Source organism: Schistocerca cancellata, chromosome 8, assembly GCF_023864275.1.
Source record: "Schistocerca cancellata isolate TAMUIC-IGC-003103 chromosome 8, iqSchCanc2.1, whole genome shotgun sequence".
Classification (NCBI taxonomy): Eukaryota; Metazoa; Arthropoda; class Insecta; order Orthoptera; family Acrididae; genus Schistocerca; species Schistocerca cancellata.
The window spans coordinates 91,976,275-91,993,076 of record NC_064633.1 but is presented as its reverse complement, the minus strand read 5'-3'; the positions used below and the strand labels follow the sequence as shown (position 1 = coordinate 91,993,076).

At 37.9% G+C, this 16,802-nt stretch overlaps 1 protein-coding gene across 3 annotated transcripts in view; it reads left to right on the top strand.

Moving 5' to 3' along the window:
• LOC126094911 (phosphatidylinositol phosphatase PTPRQ-like) overlaps positions 1-16,802 on the top strand; it is a 425,768-nt gene that overhangs the window by 249,761 nt on the left and 159,205 nt on the right. For all 3 annotated transcript variants that reach the window (XR_007521896.1, XM_049909550.1, XM_049909549.1), the window contains 4 exons: positions 1,460-1,780; positions 10,523-10,678; positions 10,930-11,035; positions 11,127-11,359. Coding sequence is in view for 2 of the 3 variants with exons in the window: in XM_049909550.1 (XP_049765507.1) it covers positions 1,460-1,780; positions 10,523-10,678; positions 10,930-11,035; positions 11,127-11,359 (816 nt within the window). In the remaining variant the exon portion in view is untranslated. The remainder of the gene's footprint in view (positions 1-1,459; positions 1,781-10,522; positions 10,679-10,929; positions 11,036-11,126; positions 11,360-16,802) is intronic.

Here is a 16,802-nt window from a genome sequence, read left to right as displayed (position 1 = left end):
CTATAATTCAGTAATGACAATGTGTGTGTGTGTGTGGGGGGGGGGGGGGGGGTGTCCTCTGGACAAAGCAGTGGTGATTCATTACCGTCAGCAAACTGAACACCATATACACTTATTTTTGTTTTGTTTTATAAGTAAATCATATTCTATGAGTCATTGTTCTGTAATATTTTGCCAATATAAATGTTTTTCTATCAAGTTGTTAAGTTGTTTTAATTTTGTGTCTTCATTTAAAACATTTTATGCTATGTAGATATAATGTTTATTTTACCAATAATACTAGTGTTTGGTTGTTTACTATGATACCTCAAGGAAAATCTGACTATACACCAGAAGAGCTAAGTTGAAATAAAACACTTGGACTAGGTGACTTCACATCAGAATTATTGAGATCTGTGAAAGAACATACAATTCTTTATATTGTGTGTGACACAGTGGTATGACCATTTCAGAATGCTGTAACTGGTTTGACTGGCTAGAGGCCATCATTAGACTATCAGTAGATGAAAAGAAAAGATGACGAATCATTATGGGATCTATATAATCTGTCAAGTAACTATGTATGAGTGGTCCATAGGCACACACTGATGCGGAAACATTAAACTCCATCCCACCCCACCACCCCATCATCTCTCAGCTCTCTTATGATTGTACCTCTGTATTTACATAATTACTCTGCAGACCACACTTAAGTGTTCATTTTCTTTGACAGTTAATTTTCTTTGACGTATTTAATAATATGGGAACACAGTATATTGTGACATCTCTTCATTCACATTTGCTTCATTTCCTCATCAGACAAGATGGATTTGTCTTTACTTATCTGAGTAACTTGCCACCAACTCCCCAGTAACTTCCTCCCTGGAAAAGGAACCTGTACTTCTAAAAACTAGTATTATTGCCATTATTGTTTTTTTACTCCTCCATTAACTGTACTGGGTATTGTACCCCATGAAGGTAAATACTAGACATCTATCTTTATCTTCATGAACTTAATAGAGTTCTGAATGGAAGTTTCCTTTTAAACAGTTTAATGTTTGAGTGAGAATATTATTCAGCAAATATTTGTAAACTTTCCAGAATGAATTTTCATTATGCAGTGGATTGTGTGATGATCTGAAACCTTCTGGCAGATTAAATCTGTGTGCCAGACTAGAAATCAAATGTGGAAACTTTGCCATTCACATGCAATTGCTCCACGGACTGAGATATTCAAGCACTAATTGTGACTTGCCATCACAGCTTTATATCCACCATTACTTTCCCTCCAACTTTCCAAACTTCTCAGAAGTAGAGCCTTGCCAGTAAAATGCAAAGGTCCCTTGTTCAAGTTCCAACCCAATACACAGTTTTAATCCACCAGAAACTTTCATATATGAACTTCTTTGTTGTTCATTTGTTTCACATTTACTCATCATGTTACTCCAGTTTTGATGCTAGTGTCTTTCTCTCTTTACAGTTCCTGGTGTGCTACAAAATGTTTCTAATGAACTTAGATCAAGTCCATTGGACACACGTGATCCAACAAGACAGGCACTTATATCTGTGCCTACCCATATATTTGATTCAGCAAATGGTAATATAATGTACTATGCAATTTTTGTGGCACTATACTCTTCGGATCAGAATTCATCAAGTGGATATCTAGAAACACCAATACAACTGTCAAACTGTAACATAACATGGCCTGATAATAGCTATTGGGGTGATGTTACTGTAAATGGAATACCATCCAGTGAATACCAAGCTACACCTGACTGCTGGTATCCACCTACTGCAGGTACTATTTTGTGCATCTATGTACTTTTTATCAGATATTGTTCATGGTTTATAAATAGTAATTTGCAGAAAAGGGGGATTCCTTAGTTGATCTACCTGCACCAACAAATATTTCATTTCGATGAAATTTTGGGTTCTTATTATGATTATGTTTAGTAATTCAAACTGTGACAGCTATACATTATACATAAAATATTGAAATAGCATTTAGTAGTGTAGTTCACATCTGCCAGGATGTAAATAATGGATGAATAATTCGAACTTTACATGCAACTCTCATTAACTCACAGCTAAAAGTTTATGCAGGTATAGAACATGTCAAAAATACTAAATACATACTACATGTTTTACACAGTTGATATTATATGCTTTGATTTAGTGTTAATTACTCAGACCACAAGTTTAGCAGTTCTTATCAGTGTTCAAAAATTGAAACACATTACATTTACATATTAATACAGTAATTATAATAAACATATAAGTCTACACATAAAAAAGCACATAAAGTTTTTTCTGGGACAATTTTCAAAAGAAAAGAGTTTATAGTGTTTATTTACTCTGATGCTACTATACCTGAGATGTTTAAGAGTAAAATTTTACACAGATTTCACATAATGTAATGTCATTCATAATATAAATAATTCAAGAAAGTTTTGCATAACATGCATATCTGAAAATGTGTGTGGGTCTTATTTCCAGGTAAGCTGAAAATGAAAGATAAAAAAGTTTCACAGTAAAATCAAAACAATACAAAATCCAAAATAAAGGCAGAGTATTCAAAAGTTCAAATCTTCACACATTTGCAAAATCAAATTCTGCTGCTTGGTAGCATTCAATACTACATGCTCCATCCCATGCACAGCAGTGTGCTTGGATCCTCCTCGTCATGCTGTTCATGATATGGTCGAGTGTCATTGCTCGGCCTGCTGCACTCTTCTGTGGCAGCCCTCTTTATGACATCGAATGTGTGATGCTGGTTTCTATGATAATATACTGTAGTTTCAACTGGTTCCAAGCGAGTTCATGTCAACAGACACCTAAGGTGATCCCATTTGGTTTATTTCTACCTACTGAGAAAGATGCTCCCTAGGTGGGCTTAGTATACTCATGCATTATCATCTTTGAAGACAAATCCATCACAAGAATGTTGATTGTGGGGCTGGAGAATGAGCTGAATGATCCTGACCCACTACTTCAGTGTCCAAATTACTCTTGATAACACTGAGAAACATCCAACATCTGTATTCATTTTTTTGTTGTTGTTATGATCCATCAAGTCATCTCTGACTCATGATGACTTAATGAATGATGTCCCTCCATGCACTCCTGGGTGTTATTTTGGTCCTCAGGTCTTCCAGAGTCATTCCATTGCTTCCTTTGATGTCCTCGATTCATCTCCTTCCTCATTTGGTGCTTGGCTTGCTCCAATTCTTGACCAACATAAATGATTTATTAAAAATGTGCTCTTTAGAGATTAGAAAAGTTTACTGATAAGGACCCAAGCAAAGCTATGCAAGAAACAGTGAGGACTGTGATTGGCTTACAACTGTTTCACAGCAAACTGCTTAAGCCTTAATCTTGCAAAGGCTCATATTATGAAATCCAGAAACAAATAAAAATGCTTTTAAATCCTAAAAGCAGAGATCAATAGGTATACATTAGATGAGGTTCCATGCATGAAGTTCATATACTTCCAGAATGGTAATAAACTAAGGTGGTACCATCATTGTATAGGTTATCAAAAACTTCCATACTGCCTTCTTTGTAGTTAGAAAACTGTGTGATCATGTTGAACTGCAAGTAGTATTGCTAGCTTGCTTCACACACTTGCATTCAATGCCATTGTGTAATCTTCTGGGGTAATGCTGCTAAGTTCAAAAAAGTATTTATTTTGTGGAAGCATACCTTGAGAATATTGTGTAAAGTTAATAACTGAGTGTACTGCAGAAGCCTCTTCATGGATGTAGAGTTTCTTACACTTATGCGCCAATTCACATACTACCTAAGAGTTTTTTTGGTTAATAACAAGAGGGAATTTAGGATGAACTGTACAGTTCACAACCAAAATTCTTGAAGTAAAAATAATGTCAATGTAGACTGTACATCTCTACCCACAGCCCAGAGTAGAATTTTGTATTCAGGTGCACATGTCTGTAATGGATTGGCAGAGGACATCAAGCTGGAAACTTGAAATACCCAAATATTTAAAAACAAAGTAAAAGAATATCATATTAGCTATTGAATCTACGATTTATCAGAATGTTAAGACTCTGGGATGTAAATTCCATATATCTCTAAGGTTTGTGTTAAATGGATAGTGGTTTTACCATTGTATACATAACCTATAGTGTTCTGTGTAAAATTACATAAATGCTTTCTTTTAAATATTAGATGTAAACACCACCCGATTGTGAGAAGGGGAGAAGCAGTAGCTTTTTTTGCAGAGTAGCTGTTATCTGCTAATATGCATGTCTCAGGAAGAATGGTAGATATTCATGATATAAAAGGAATGTCCATTCAAAACAAAAAAGTCTAGTAAACATGGGCTCTAAAAATCATTCCTTAAGAGCTATTAGCACTTCTTCATCTCTGATACTGTGAAACAAATCTTTTCATGTGCAAGGTCTTTGCTTTCCATATTTTGAGGGACGTTAGGATGGACCAAAAGAAGAAAAGAAGTCCAGTAAATATGGACTCTAAACTCCATACCTTAAGACCTATGAGTACCTGTTCATCTTGACATATGTCTCTTCTACTGAACAAGTGCTCATAGCTCTTAAAGTATGCACTTTAGAGTCCATGTTTACTAGGTAATTTTTACTTCATTTTTGGTTCATATTACCTCTTCTAAAACAATGGAAAGCAGAGAGCTTTCAGTATCAAAGGTGGAGAAGTGCTCACAGCTCTTAAGGTTTGCATTTTTGAGCCAATGTTTACTAGAATTTCTTGCTTCAAATGATCATTCCTGTCATATCCCTGAATATTGACCATTCCTCCTGGGACTCCCTGTGTATGTAAGTAAAGTAAGATAAAATTTATTCCAATAATTATCAAAGTGAGTGGATTCATGTGCATCATAATGTGTGTCAGTATACTCTACAGAAGCAGCCAGCAGCTCCTCACCCTGCCTGTCAATGTATAGCTCGACTTGAGCACTCCAAATTTCTGAAATCTGTCATCCATGGTAGAATTTAAATAATGTGTTGTGTAAATGAATGAATGAATGAAATCAATGAATCAATTATTGAATGAGAAAGATGTTATTGATGTGCTCAATTCTAAGCTTAAGTTCTTCCTTTGTTTGTTGATTGATGAATATATTTTCCTAATGAACTCATAACAACATAATCACAATTTATTTGAGTGCTCTGTAATTATATCTTCATTTATTTTGCATCTGATAAATTAAAATGAGCCCTGCATCCACCACCATACATGCACAATCCATCAAAGATTCATGTATGAATTAAAATATTTTTCAAAAAAAAAAAAAAAAAAAAAAAAAAAAGGCATTTTTTATTAGGGAGCTACATTTTTCTCAGTTTATTCATTCCTGTAGTCCACATATAGAAGTTTTCTGTCACCTACAAGAGCTAATATGACAAATTTTTGTATCTTCAGGAGACAAACTGTGTAGTACTGCTGATTTTTCTGCTGTTTTTTTTTTTTCCTTCTTCTTATTTGTCCCATAACATACATAATCTAAATCATTTGATTCTGGTGCAGGAGACATGTCAAACTGTGGTAAAATTTAACCGTAAACAAAGAACAGTTGATGTTAAAAAACAGCATAATAATAATAATATAATTTTGTTATACCGGTATATACATACAATAAAATCTAACACCTAATTACCCCTTGCTCAAATTATCATTTCATGCCCCATGAATTCTTCTACTGAATAGTAGCATTTCTCCCACAGAATGTGCTGTAGCCTTATTTTTAAAATTTCTGGCTTCATGATTAAATATGTTTTATCTCATTAACTTATTATATAGTGTGATCCCCACATACTGTGGAGTCCATGCATATAATTTCAATTGGTGTGTGGGTAACATAAAATCATTTTTATTTCTTGTGTTATATGTATGGTTAAAATGATTCTCCTCAAATAATTTTTGTCTATTGTGTAAAAAGATTATAATTTCATAAATGTATATGGAGGGAACAGTTAGGATTTGTAGATTCTGAAGTAACAAGCGACAAGACTCTGTTTGCTGTGCAGTACATATGTATTGGACAATTTTCTTTTACAGTTTCAGTATTCGAGATACACTACTTCAACTTCCCCAGAAAATGATCCCATATCTAATGAGAGATTCAAAATAATGATGACAAGCAATTTTTCATGTACTCAGGTCAATGGAATTTGCTAGTGCTGCATTGCAAATGCAGTGCTACGTAGTTTATGGGATAGGAAGTCAGTATGTGTATTGCAGTTTAAGTTCTTGTCCACGTTTAGTCACAGGAATTTGACTGTGTCAACTTCTTTCATAGGTTGATTGTTATGTTGTATATTAAGTTCCACACATTTTGAATGTTTGGTTTTGAAATGTACCGTACAGATTTTTGCAATGTTCAGTTTCAACCCATTTAACTGCAACCAGTTTTCTAAGGTACCAGTGTGCTTATGATGGAACTCAGAATTTTTTCTGAATTGTCATCTTCAATTAAAACAGAAGTATCATCTGCAAACAGAACTGATGGGGAAGTTATGTTTATGGGTAAGTCATTTATGTAGAAAAGGAACAGACTTGGACCCAAAATGGAGCCTTAAGGCACACCTTGTGATACTAGACTCCTTTTAGAATAATAATTCACTGCATCTGAAGTGATAGTTACCCCATGTTCTCTGTTGTGTAAGGATGATGTTAGCCAATTTAGAATATTGTCTTTAATTCTGTATTTGTCTAATTTGTAGATGAGCAAGTTGTGAAATGCTTTTGTGAGATCACAGAAGATACCTGCAGCTTTATTCCTCTGATCCAAAGATTTGTCTGTTGTTTCAATAACGTTATTCACTGCATCTAGAGTGTTTTTTCCTGGTTGAAATCCAAACTGCTTACTTATAATACAAGGTGTATAACTATGCTTCCACTGTTTGCCAATAGGTGGTGACAATGGTAAATAACGGTCAAAAGAAACAGATCACAGACATCAGGCAGTTGGGTTGGACCTCGGTCAACATAACCTCATTCAAACATTAGTCAATTTGTGTCTGCATCATAAAGTTGTTCTTGATTGAAAAGTCAGTTTACAAGCCTAATTCTCATCATTTGTGGGAGGTGTTACTGTTTTGTTTCGATATGAAGGAAGCAGTAGCTGAGTCTAATTGAATGCTCTCAAGTATATAGGGCAAGGATGCTATTAGTGAAAGAATGTGTCGTGAGTGGTTTCAATGCTTCAAGAACAGTGATTTTAACATCGTAGACTGGCATAGTGTTTTAGAAGATGCAGAATTGGAGACATTGCTGAGTGAAGACTCGCATCAAACTCAAGAAGATTTGGCACAATTAGTGAGAGTAACACAGCAGGCTATTTCAAACATCTGAAGGCTATGGGTATAATTCAGAAAGAAGGAACTTGGGTCCCTTGTGAGCTGAAACCAAGAGACGTTGAACGGCATTTGTTTGTTTATGAACAGTTGCTTCAGTGGCAAAAACCGAAGGGATTTCTGCATCACATTGTCACCAGGGACAAAAAATGGGTTAATTAAAATAACCCTAAACGCAAAAAATCATGGGGATATTGTAGTCATGCTTCCACGTTGACTGCCAAACCCAATATTCACGGCTCCAAGATCGTGCTCTGCATTTGGTGGGAACAGTTTGGCGTCATGTACTATGAGGTATTAAAACCAAGTGAAACAATCACAGGTGCTTGTTATCAAATGCAATTTATGCCTTTGAGCAGAGCATTAAAAGACAAATCACCACAATACTGTGAGAGGCACGATAAAGTGATTTTGCAGCAGAACAACACTCTACTCCACATTGCGAAAGAGGTAAAAACATACTTGGAAACATTGAAATGGGAAGTCCTACCCCACCTGCTGTATTCTCCAGACATTTCTCCCTCTGACTATCACCTATTTAGATCAATGGTGCATGGCCTGTCTGACCAACACTTCCGATCTCATGAAGAAGTCACAAATTGGATCGATTCATGGATTGCTTCAAAAGATGAACAATTTTTTTGACATGGGATTCATACACTGCCCAAAAGATGGGAGAAAGTAGTGGCTAGTGACAGAAAATACTTTGAATGATACATGTTTAACCAATTTGTTTCATAAAAGCCTCAAATGTTGGGGCAAAAATGGCAGAAGCAAAGTTCTACACTTTGTAATATCATTATTCACAATAAAGTTTTTGATCTGGTTTGCAGCTGCTTTCTCTGACACTTTTGACAGGACTGTAAGAATAGAAATAGGCCAATAGTTTCCTATGTCTTCCCTTGACCCTGTCTTGAACAGAGGTCTAACTTTGGCATACTTCATAACATTGGGAAAGCATCCCTGTTCAAAAGACTGGTTGAATATTTTAGTTAGGGTAGGTGCTATCATGCCACACACTATTTTAATCACTTTAGTGGATATCCCATCCCATCCAGCACACATACAAAAGTAAAAGTGGCACATTACATAACTTTTGAAACTAATACATTGTCAAGTCAAGCCATGAGGTGAGACCCTCTCTCCTTGATGTCCTCCTCACACCACAAGCTGCCACTTTCCATCAATATCCTAACCTCTGTAACATCCTGGCCAAACCCTTGTGATGCTTCCAAGCCATTGTCCCAAAGTTCCTACCTGTTCAATTGTTCCCACTGTACAACTTGCCTCATGCACAACCTATTACCACTTACTCCAGCCACCCTACTGGTAAATCCTAATCAGCGTGACTTGCAAAATCGTGTATGTTGTTTACCAAGTAACTATATAGGCCTGCCTGCCACTAAATTGGTTAAGAAGATTAACTGGCATAGAAGAACTATCCCTCTTGGGGACACCCATTATTCCAATGCTGAATATGCTCTGCAGCATGTTGTGAGATAACTGGGTGCTTGTTACTCTATATGGGCTATTTGGATTCTTTCACCCAAAACTACATGAGCTGTTTTTTTTTTCAACATCCTAAAGGTCATAAATAAGAGAGATGTGCATATAAAAATTATTTTATTACTATGTGTTACACACATTTGTATTCGCTTCTTGATATAATCACCAAATTGATTGAGGTATCTGTGGTTGAGTTTTCCAGTACTCACTTCAGAAAATGTTGCCACCACTGAACTGAAATGAATCTTGACATGGTCCTGAAGCTCCTTGTTAGTTGGGAAACACTGCCCTTCTACCCACTTCTTCAGTTCAAGGGAATGATGGAAGTCACTTGATGCTAGATCAGAAATGTAGGGCAGGTGATGGAAAATGTCCTGCTGAAACTGATAAATGAGCCATTGGGTTGCATCAGTACTGAGAGGTTCAGACACTGTCATGGATCATAACAATTAAAGAAATCAATCTGTCTCTTCTTTTGCTTTGAATGGCACTCTGCAGACACCATAAAGTTTCATGCAGTCAAATTAATTGTTAATTGTTGTTGCTGACAGCTTGAACTCACTTTTTGATCCAAGGTGGTAGAGTAGAGAGAAGATCTTGTAACCTTTGGAAATTCCATAAAGAAAGCCCACATAGTGAAACTATAGTTTTCTTTAAGCACTTCATCAACTCATTAAACAAGGTCATCTGTAGCCACAGACTTGCATCCTTGTACCCCTTCATCTCACACGTCACCTTGGCCATCTTTAAATTTTCTACACCATTTGTTTGCAACACCATCACTTGTAAAGTTTTCTCCATAAATGCAACTCATTCCTCATCAGTCTGTGCTATGATACACCCATATACTTGTAGGAAATGAATAAGACTTCACAATTCACATTTGGTGGGAGAATCAATTGAGATGGCATTGTTTATGTGACTGTAGCCCTGCACAGACTGACATCTTGAAGTCAGCAATGGCAGAGTGCAAGATACAGGAGATGCACAGTTGCCTTCTTCACTGACTGATACTTGTCTGGCATTTATGCTATGCAGTCAGAACTTGATGGAAGAAAGGGAGCCTTGTAATTTCCCTCAACTCCATATACACGAGCTCTTTTCTTTCCTATACCTAAAAACATTATTCATCTCTGCTCTCTTGTGCATCTTAACTTCTCTCTCTCTCCTTATTGTCTCTGGTGATGAAGCTGACATGGTACTTACCAATGTATCATCTCTAATGTAGTCCTTCTAAAACATCCCTCTTCATCTTTATCTACTCCTCATAAATGGGGTTGAGCGACTTGTAGTTCCTTCTTACCCCCTCAGCTCATTCCTCTCTGCCCCAAGTGTGGAAGTATTGTTTATGAATGCAAGTTAGTGCATAATTTTTGCCTCGTGATGGTAATCAGTACCCAACAATCTATTAGTTTCCTTGATTGAATATTCCACTGGCACATTAGCTTGCAATTTGTTATGTTGGTTACTGTGTTTCTCATGTTTTTGTTAGTTTTCTTATCACCTTACATTATTGTTATGTGTAGCTCTTAGTTAAAATATTCCTCAATATGATCAGTATAGGTAATTGTTTTTTTTTTTTTTCACTGATTCTGATATAAGAAATCTTTTAATGTAGGAAGGTTATCAAAAGTTATTCTTAAGGATTTGAACAATGTATTTTCTATTCATTTTGCTTTCAGGTGGAGTTTTTACTTTTGTACTTGGTACTGATGAGTCTTGTAGCACTCATCAGTATTGTAATGGACCCCTGCACCCTCGTACGGAATACACTTTCAAAGTACGGGCTTATACCTCTCACGGCTATCAAGATTCGTTTGTTGTTCCATTCCACACAGGTCTGTTTATTTCACTCTAATTCCAAATAAAGACAATATTTTTTTTTGAAAACTCTGATATTAATGAAGTCTTTTATTTACTATGATGCTGTGGTATTTAATTAATTAATATATGCACTTCATGACAGAGTCAGCTTACCATTTATATTTTTCCTGTGTTGTAAAAGTGTTTCATTTAGTTTTATGCTTCATGCACAGATATAATAAAAATGTTTAGTTAATTTCCATTTTTTTGCAATTTTTTCTTGCAGACAGTGAAGTTGCAGTTGGACTAACCTTGGGCCTTGTGTTTGGGTTTTTAATGGCAGGGACTGTTTTATTTGGATTTGTCATGTACCGGAATGGCCAGATATCTTGGTGAATATTTGAAACTGTTTTTAGTTTTGAGTGAACAAATTCCCATTATTATGTTATACTAAAATGCTAATATATATCTGATTTTTTGTAGCTCTTTGGCAACCATCCTTAATAATAATGACACAAGAGATGTTTGTCCTCGGCCCATTCCTCTCAAAAATTTTGCAAAGCATTGTGAGCTGTTGTTAGACATACCTGGACGATTAAGCAGTGAATTCCAGTTACTTTCTACATTATGTGTTGATATCAATGATACAAATACATTTTCTGTTGGTCGACTACCTGATAATAAACGCAAAAATCGCTATATCAACATCCTGCCATGTAAGTATACCAATATCACTTAAAATATAACCTGTTTTGCAAGAGGGATGCAGGAACCATTAAATGAACTATCACATCTTAACACATCTCCTGTCATTCTGTCCATTCTTCTTGTCAGTGTTTTCCACATGTTCCTCTCCTTGCTGAATCTACAGATTAACTACATATTTATTATCTTATTTGTCCACTGATTTTCAGCATACTTCTTTAGCACCACATCTCACTGTATATTCATAAAATAATAGTAGATAAATGCCATCTCTGATTTTGTTCTTTCCACTGTATGTATGTTAGATTTTTTAAAGAATGTCAATGGGTATGAAAACAGTGATTTGTGCCCTTTAGTTCACTTTTTTCAAAAAGTCAAAAGAATAAATGAATACTCCTGGTATTTTTGAATGAGCACAATGGACTGATGAATACACAAATTTAAAACCAAACTTGAATTAATAGTTTTCAAATCATGGAAAGAATGAAGATTAGGCATTAATGCCTGACAGTCACATAAATAAGTTTGAAACAGTTAAGTTTTTTGATTATTTCCTTTAGAGTTTGACATTCTGTCCCATCTGATATATCTAAAAATAATAATTTGACAAATTTTTATGCTTTCTGACTAGCAGAATGGCATTACATGCCTACAATGGATATAGTAATATTAAATTATTAATTTTCAGTATGTGGTAAATACTCATCCATTTATGTAGGGTGGCCAGGTGCAAGTTGTTTCCACACAAGTACACCGATGAAAATGATAAGTGTTATACCATGAAACATCAGTCTGATATTTATCAAACACTGTGAAGATTTCATCACATAATTGGTACTAAATTATTATACTTTCATTCCATTTGGGACTGATGTCGATTATCAGCATCACTATGAGCTGTGAATCCCACTGAAACAAGTAGGCTACACCCCTGCATTCGAGGTGGCCTGAATTGTTACAGCTGCTGAATGACAGCTTGAGGAATTCTTGCCACACTTGAGACATTTGCTTTCTCATCTGGTAAAGACTGCTGGCTGCTGGCTGGTATGAAGGTATACATCTATCTATTGCATCCCAGACAGAACCAGCAGATATAGCAGGTCAGTAAATTATCTGTACATCCTTCAGCCTGTTACTGATGTGAACTGTAATGTGGGGTTTTCCTTTATCCTAGCAGGTGAGTAAATAATCTGTACTTCCTTCAGCCTGTTACTAGTGTGAACTGCAATGTGGGGTTTTCCTTTATCCTGCTTGAACACAATGTCATTTGATATCCTGGTCCTGAAGGTTGCAGAAACATGGTTCACTTTTCTTTTTATATACTTACAAGCATTCAGCCTCCCTACAACAATTACCAAGTCAGTCCTACTGTCATATCCAATAACTCAGTAACTTTCCATGTCATGGTTCCAAGTGTTGGAGAGGTATGGATCTTGAGAGTTGATAGTTCCTATGAAATTTCATTAAGCATTTATTTAAATGTTGTTGTTGATCAGATTTATTTGTCCATTTATTTGTTCATCATATTCTATAGATTCTTCCTTAGACATAAGCAAAACTCCTCATTGATCAGCACAGAATGCCACCCGGTGTCCCAGTTGAATCTAGGTCTACACCATGCAAGTCTGTATGTTTAGTGTTATATGTTGGTTCTCTGATGCTCCACATCTGACCCAGTCAGTTCTGATCCAATTCATTATGCACCAGTATCATTGAGGTACAGTAGAACCTTGAGTATCTGAATATTGGCCAACTGACCAACCATGTAACTGAATTGTTTCTAATTCGTCCATGCCCTCCACTGAGGGGGCATGACTCCCCTCTTCATCAATGCTGAGTTGCCAACAATATTAATAGTTTGCACTCTGTTACAATGACTTGTGTTAACTTTAGTGCATAAAGTAAACTTATATTATAAATAGCTTAAATGTAAAAATATTGTCCTCTCTGTGAGAGATAAATACAAGATTAATAAAAGATTGGAGGAGTGTTATACAATGAAACATTGGGTCAGATGTGGAGCATCAGTGAACCAATCTGCAACCAAGTTACCTAATTAGTACAAGGTTGGTAAGACAAGAATTTTGGATATAAAAAAAACAAAAGACAAGCATCATCAGTTCTGTATCTCAGCTTGATTCTGCTGATCGATCAACAAGGTGTGAAACTATTAAGTTCACCATGAACACAGATCTAGAACATGCTGTTTACAAGTGGTTTACAGAAAAAAGATCACCAGGAGAACCTTTCTGTGGTCCCATTCTATGTGAAAATGCAGTTCTGTTCAATTAAAATGTTGGAGGGCTGCTGAATGTCAAAGCAATCACAGGCTGGTTAATATGCTTCAAGTCAAGACACAGCATTTGTAAGCTTCAAATACAAGGAGAAAAACTGTCGGCTGACTCTTCATCAGCTGATCCTTTCAAAATATGACTAAGAGATGTATTGAAGGAAGAAGCTTATGCTCTCAAAAATGCTTACAATGCTAATGAAACTGGGCTCAATTGGAAAGCTTAGCCAAGAAAAACTCTTGCTTCACATCATGAATTAGCAGCACCTGGTGCTAAATTAAGCAAGGGTTGTATAACTGCGGTAGCTTGTGCTAATGCTACTGATAGAGACAGACTGCCCATGCTCCCATGGATAAAAGTACAAAACTGCATTACTTTTTGAAAAACATTACTGTATCTCCAATGACTATTGTTTACACCTCTCAAAAAGCACCTGGATGGATAATATGAATTTCCCAGAATGGTTTATCAAACAATGGAAGATCCAGGATGGAATGTAACAATATATATATAATATTAATAATATTGCCAGAATGGTTTATGGAAGTTTTTGTGTTGTCTGTTAAAGCACACCAGTTAAAGAATAGCAAAATCGAAAATTCTGAATGAACTGGTAATTCTGGGTTGTTTTTCATTCTTGTCCACTTGCTCATTCTTTACCTAATTGGATAGTGCCTTACTATCTCTAGGTTATGCAAGTTAAGTGCTTTGCACTATTCCTGCACTTCCTAATGTGTATGTTGTCCACATGTTCAGCAATGGCCATGATCGTATTAATGGTATTAGTGGACTATTACTAAGACGTGACAGCCAATGGGCTAAATACACCCTGTGATGCGGTGCACTGCTTGATTGAGCTGTGTTAATTATTGTAGTGTGGGGACTATTTACCCAACTGGAAGAGCATTATCCTGTGACTAAGCATCAAAGAGCTAAAACTGCTGATCTGAGGACTGCTACAATGGTACGCCACACAGTTACTGTTAACTTCTGGACACTACTGTTCCCAATTTTGATTTTAGCTGCCACATTCCAGAGATGAATTTTGTGTGTCAGTGAACTGTATAGGTTCACAGTAAGGTATTTTAGAGTGTTGCAATATTGGAGAATTTGATCTCTAAATGCGACATTAGGTTTGTACTTTATTTGTTTATTCTGTAGGTGGAAAATTGATAGAATGGGCTATTGAGGGTTTGGTTGAAATGAATTATGTTTGAAGTATTCATCCAACATCTTCATGTCTGATGTTAGTGTTGCTTCAACTTCTCTCAAACTTTCATTGTGAGCAGGCAAAGCAATATTGTCAGCATAAATACATTGGTTGGAAGAAAGTAATGATAACACTGCCGTAACGTGGAGGTTGTCCATCATATAGCATTTCTGCTGTCTGATGAGTCTGTGAGGTTATGACCTGTTGGCCAATGTGGAGGAACCTCTTCATGGCACATGCTACAACACAAGAGAACATATCACCTGGGTCATAGGATGGTTGTTGTGCGACATCAGCTGATGGTATTTGATGCCTTCCATCTCTGTGGGGAAAGGGGATAATGATGTGGGGCAGTCATACTGAGGGTATGTTATATGATATACACTCCTGGAAATGGAAAAAAGAACACATTGACACCGGTGTGTCAGACCCACCATACTTGCTCCGGACACTGCGAGAGGGCTGTACAAGCAATGATCACACGCACGGCACAGCGGACACACCAGGAACCGCGGTGTTGGCCGTCGAATGGCGCTAGCTGCGCAGCATTTGTGCACCGCCGCCGTCAGTGTCAGCCAGTTTGCCGTGGCATACGGAGCTCCATCGCAGTCTTTAACACTGGTAGTATGCCGCGACAGCGTGGACGTGAACCGTATGTGCAGTTGACGGACTTTGAGCGAGGGCTTATAGTGGGCATGCAGGAGGCCGGGTGGACGTACCGCCGAATTGCTCATGTGGGGCGTGAGGTCTCCACAGTACATCAATGTTGTGGCCAGTGGTCGGCAGAAGGTGCACGTGCCCGTCGACCTGGGACCGGACCGCAGCGACGCACGGATGCACGCCAAGACCGTAGGATCCTACGCAGTGCCGTAGGGGACCACACTGCCACTTCCCAGCAAATTAGGGACACTGTTGCTCCTGGGGTATCGGTGAGGACCATTCGCAACTGTCTCCATGAAGCTGGGCTACGGTCCCGCACACCGTTAGGCCGTCTTCCGGTCACGCCCCAACATCGTGCAGCCCGCCTCCAGTGGTGTCACGACAGGCGTGAATGGAGGGACAAATGGAGACGTGTCGTCTTCAGCGATGAGAGTCACTTCTGCCTTGGTGCCAATGATGGTCGTATGCGTGTTTGGCGCCGTGCAGGTGAGTGCCACAATCAGGACTGCATATGACCGAGGCACACAGGGCCAACACCCGGCATCATGGTGTGGGGGGCGATCTCCTACACTGGCCGTACACCACTGGTGATCGTCGAGGGGACACTGAATAGTGCACGGTACATCCAAACCGTCATCGAACCCATCATTCTACCATTCCTAGACCGGCAAGGGAACTTGCTGTTCCAACAGGACAATGCACGTCCGCATGTATCCCGTGCCGCCCAACGTGCTCTAGAAGGTGTAAGTCAACTACCCTGGCCAGCAAGATCTCCAGATCTGTCCCCCATTGAGCATGTTTGGGACTGGATGAAGCGTCGCCTCACGCGGTCTGCACATCCAGCACGAACGCTGGTCCAACTGAGGCGCCAGGTGGAAATGGCATGGCAAGCCGTTCCACAGGACTACATCCAGCATCTCTACGATCGTCTCCATGGGAGAATAGCAGCCTGCATTGCTGCGAAAGGTGGATATACACTGTACTAGTGCCGACATTGTGCATGCTCTGTTGCCTGTGTCAATGTGCCTGTGGTTCTGTCAGTGTGATCATGTGATGTATCTGACCCCAGCAATGTGTCAATAAAGTTTCCCCTTCCTGGGACAATGAATTCACACTGTTCTTATTTCAATTTCCAGGAGTGTATTTTATTGTCCTGTGAGGTACAAAGCATGTTGTCACTAACATTAATCAGAGCAAACTAACTGTAGGTCCAGAGAGCTTAGTTGAGCTACCTCAGGACAACTTATTGTTTCAGGCAACTCCATGGAGCTATGTCCCCACATACTGTGATAA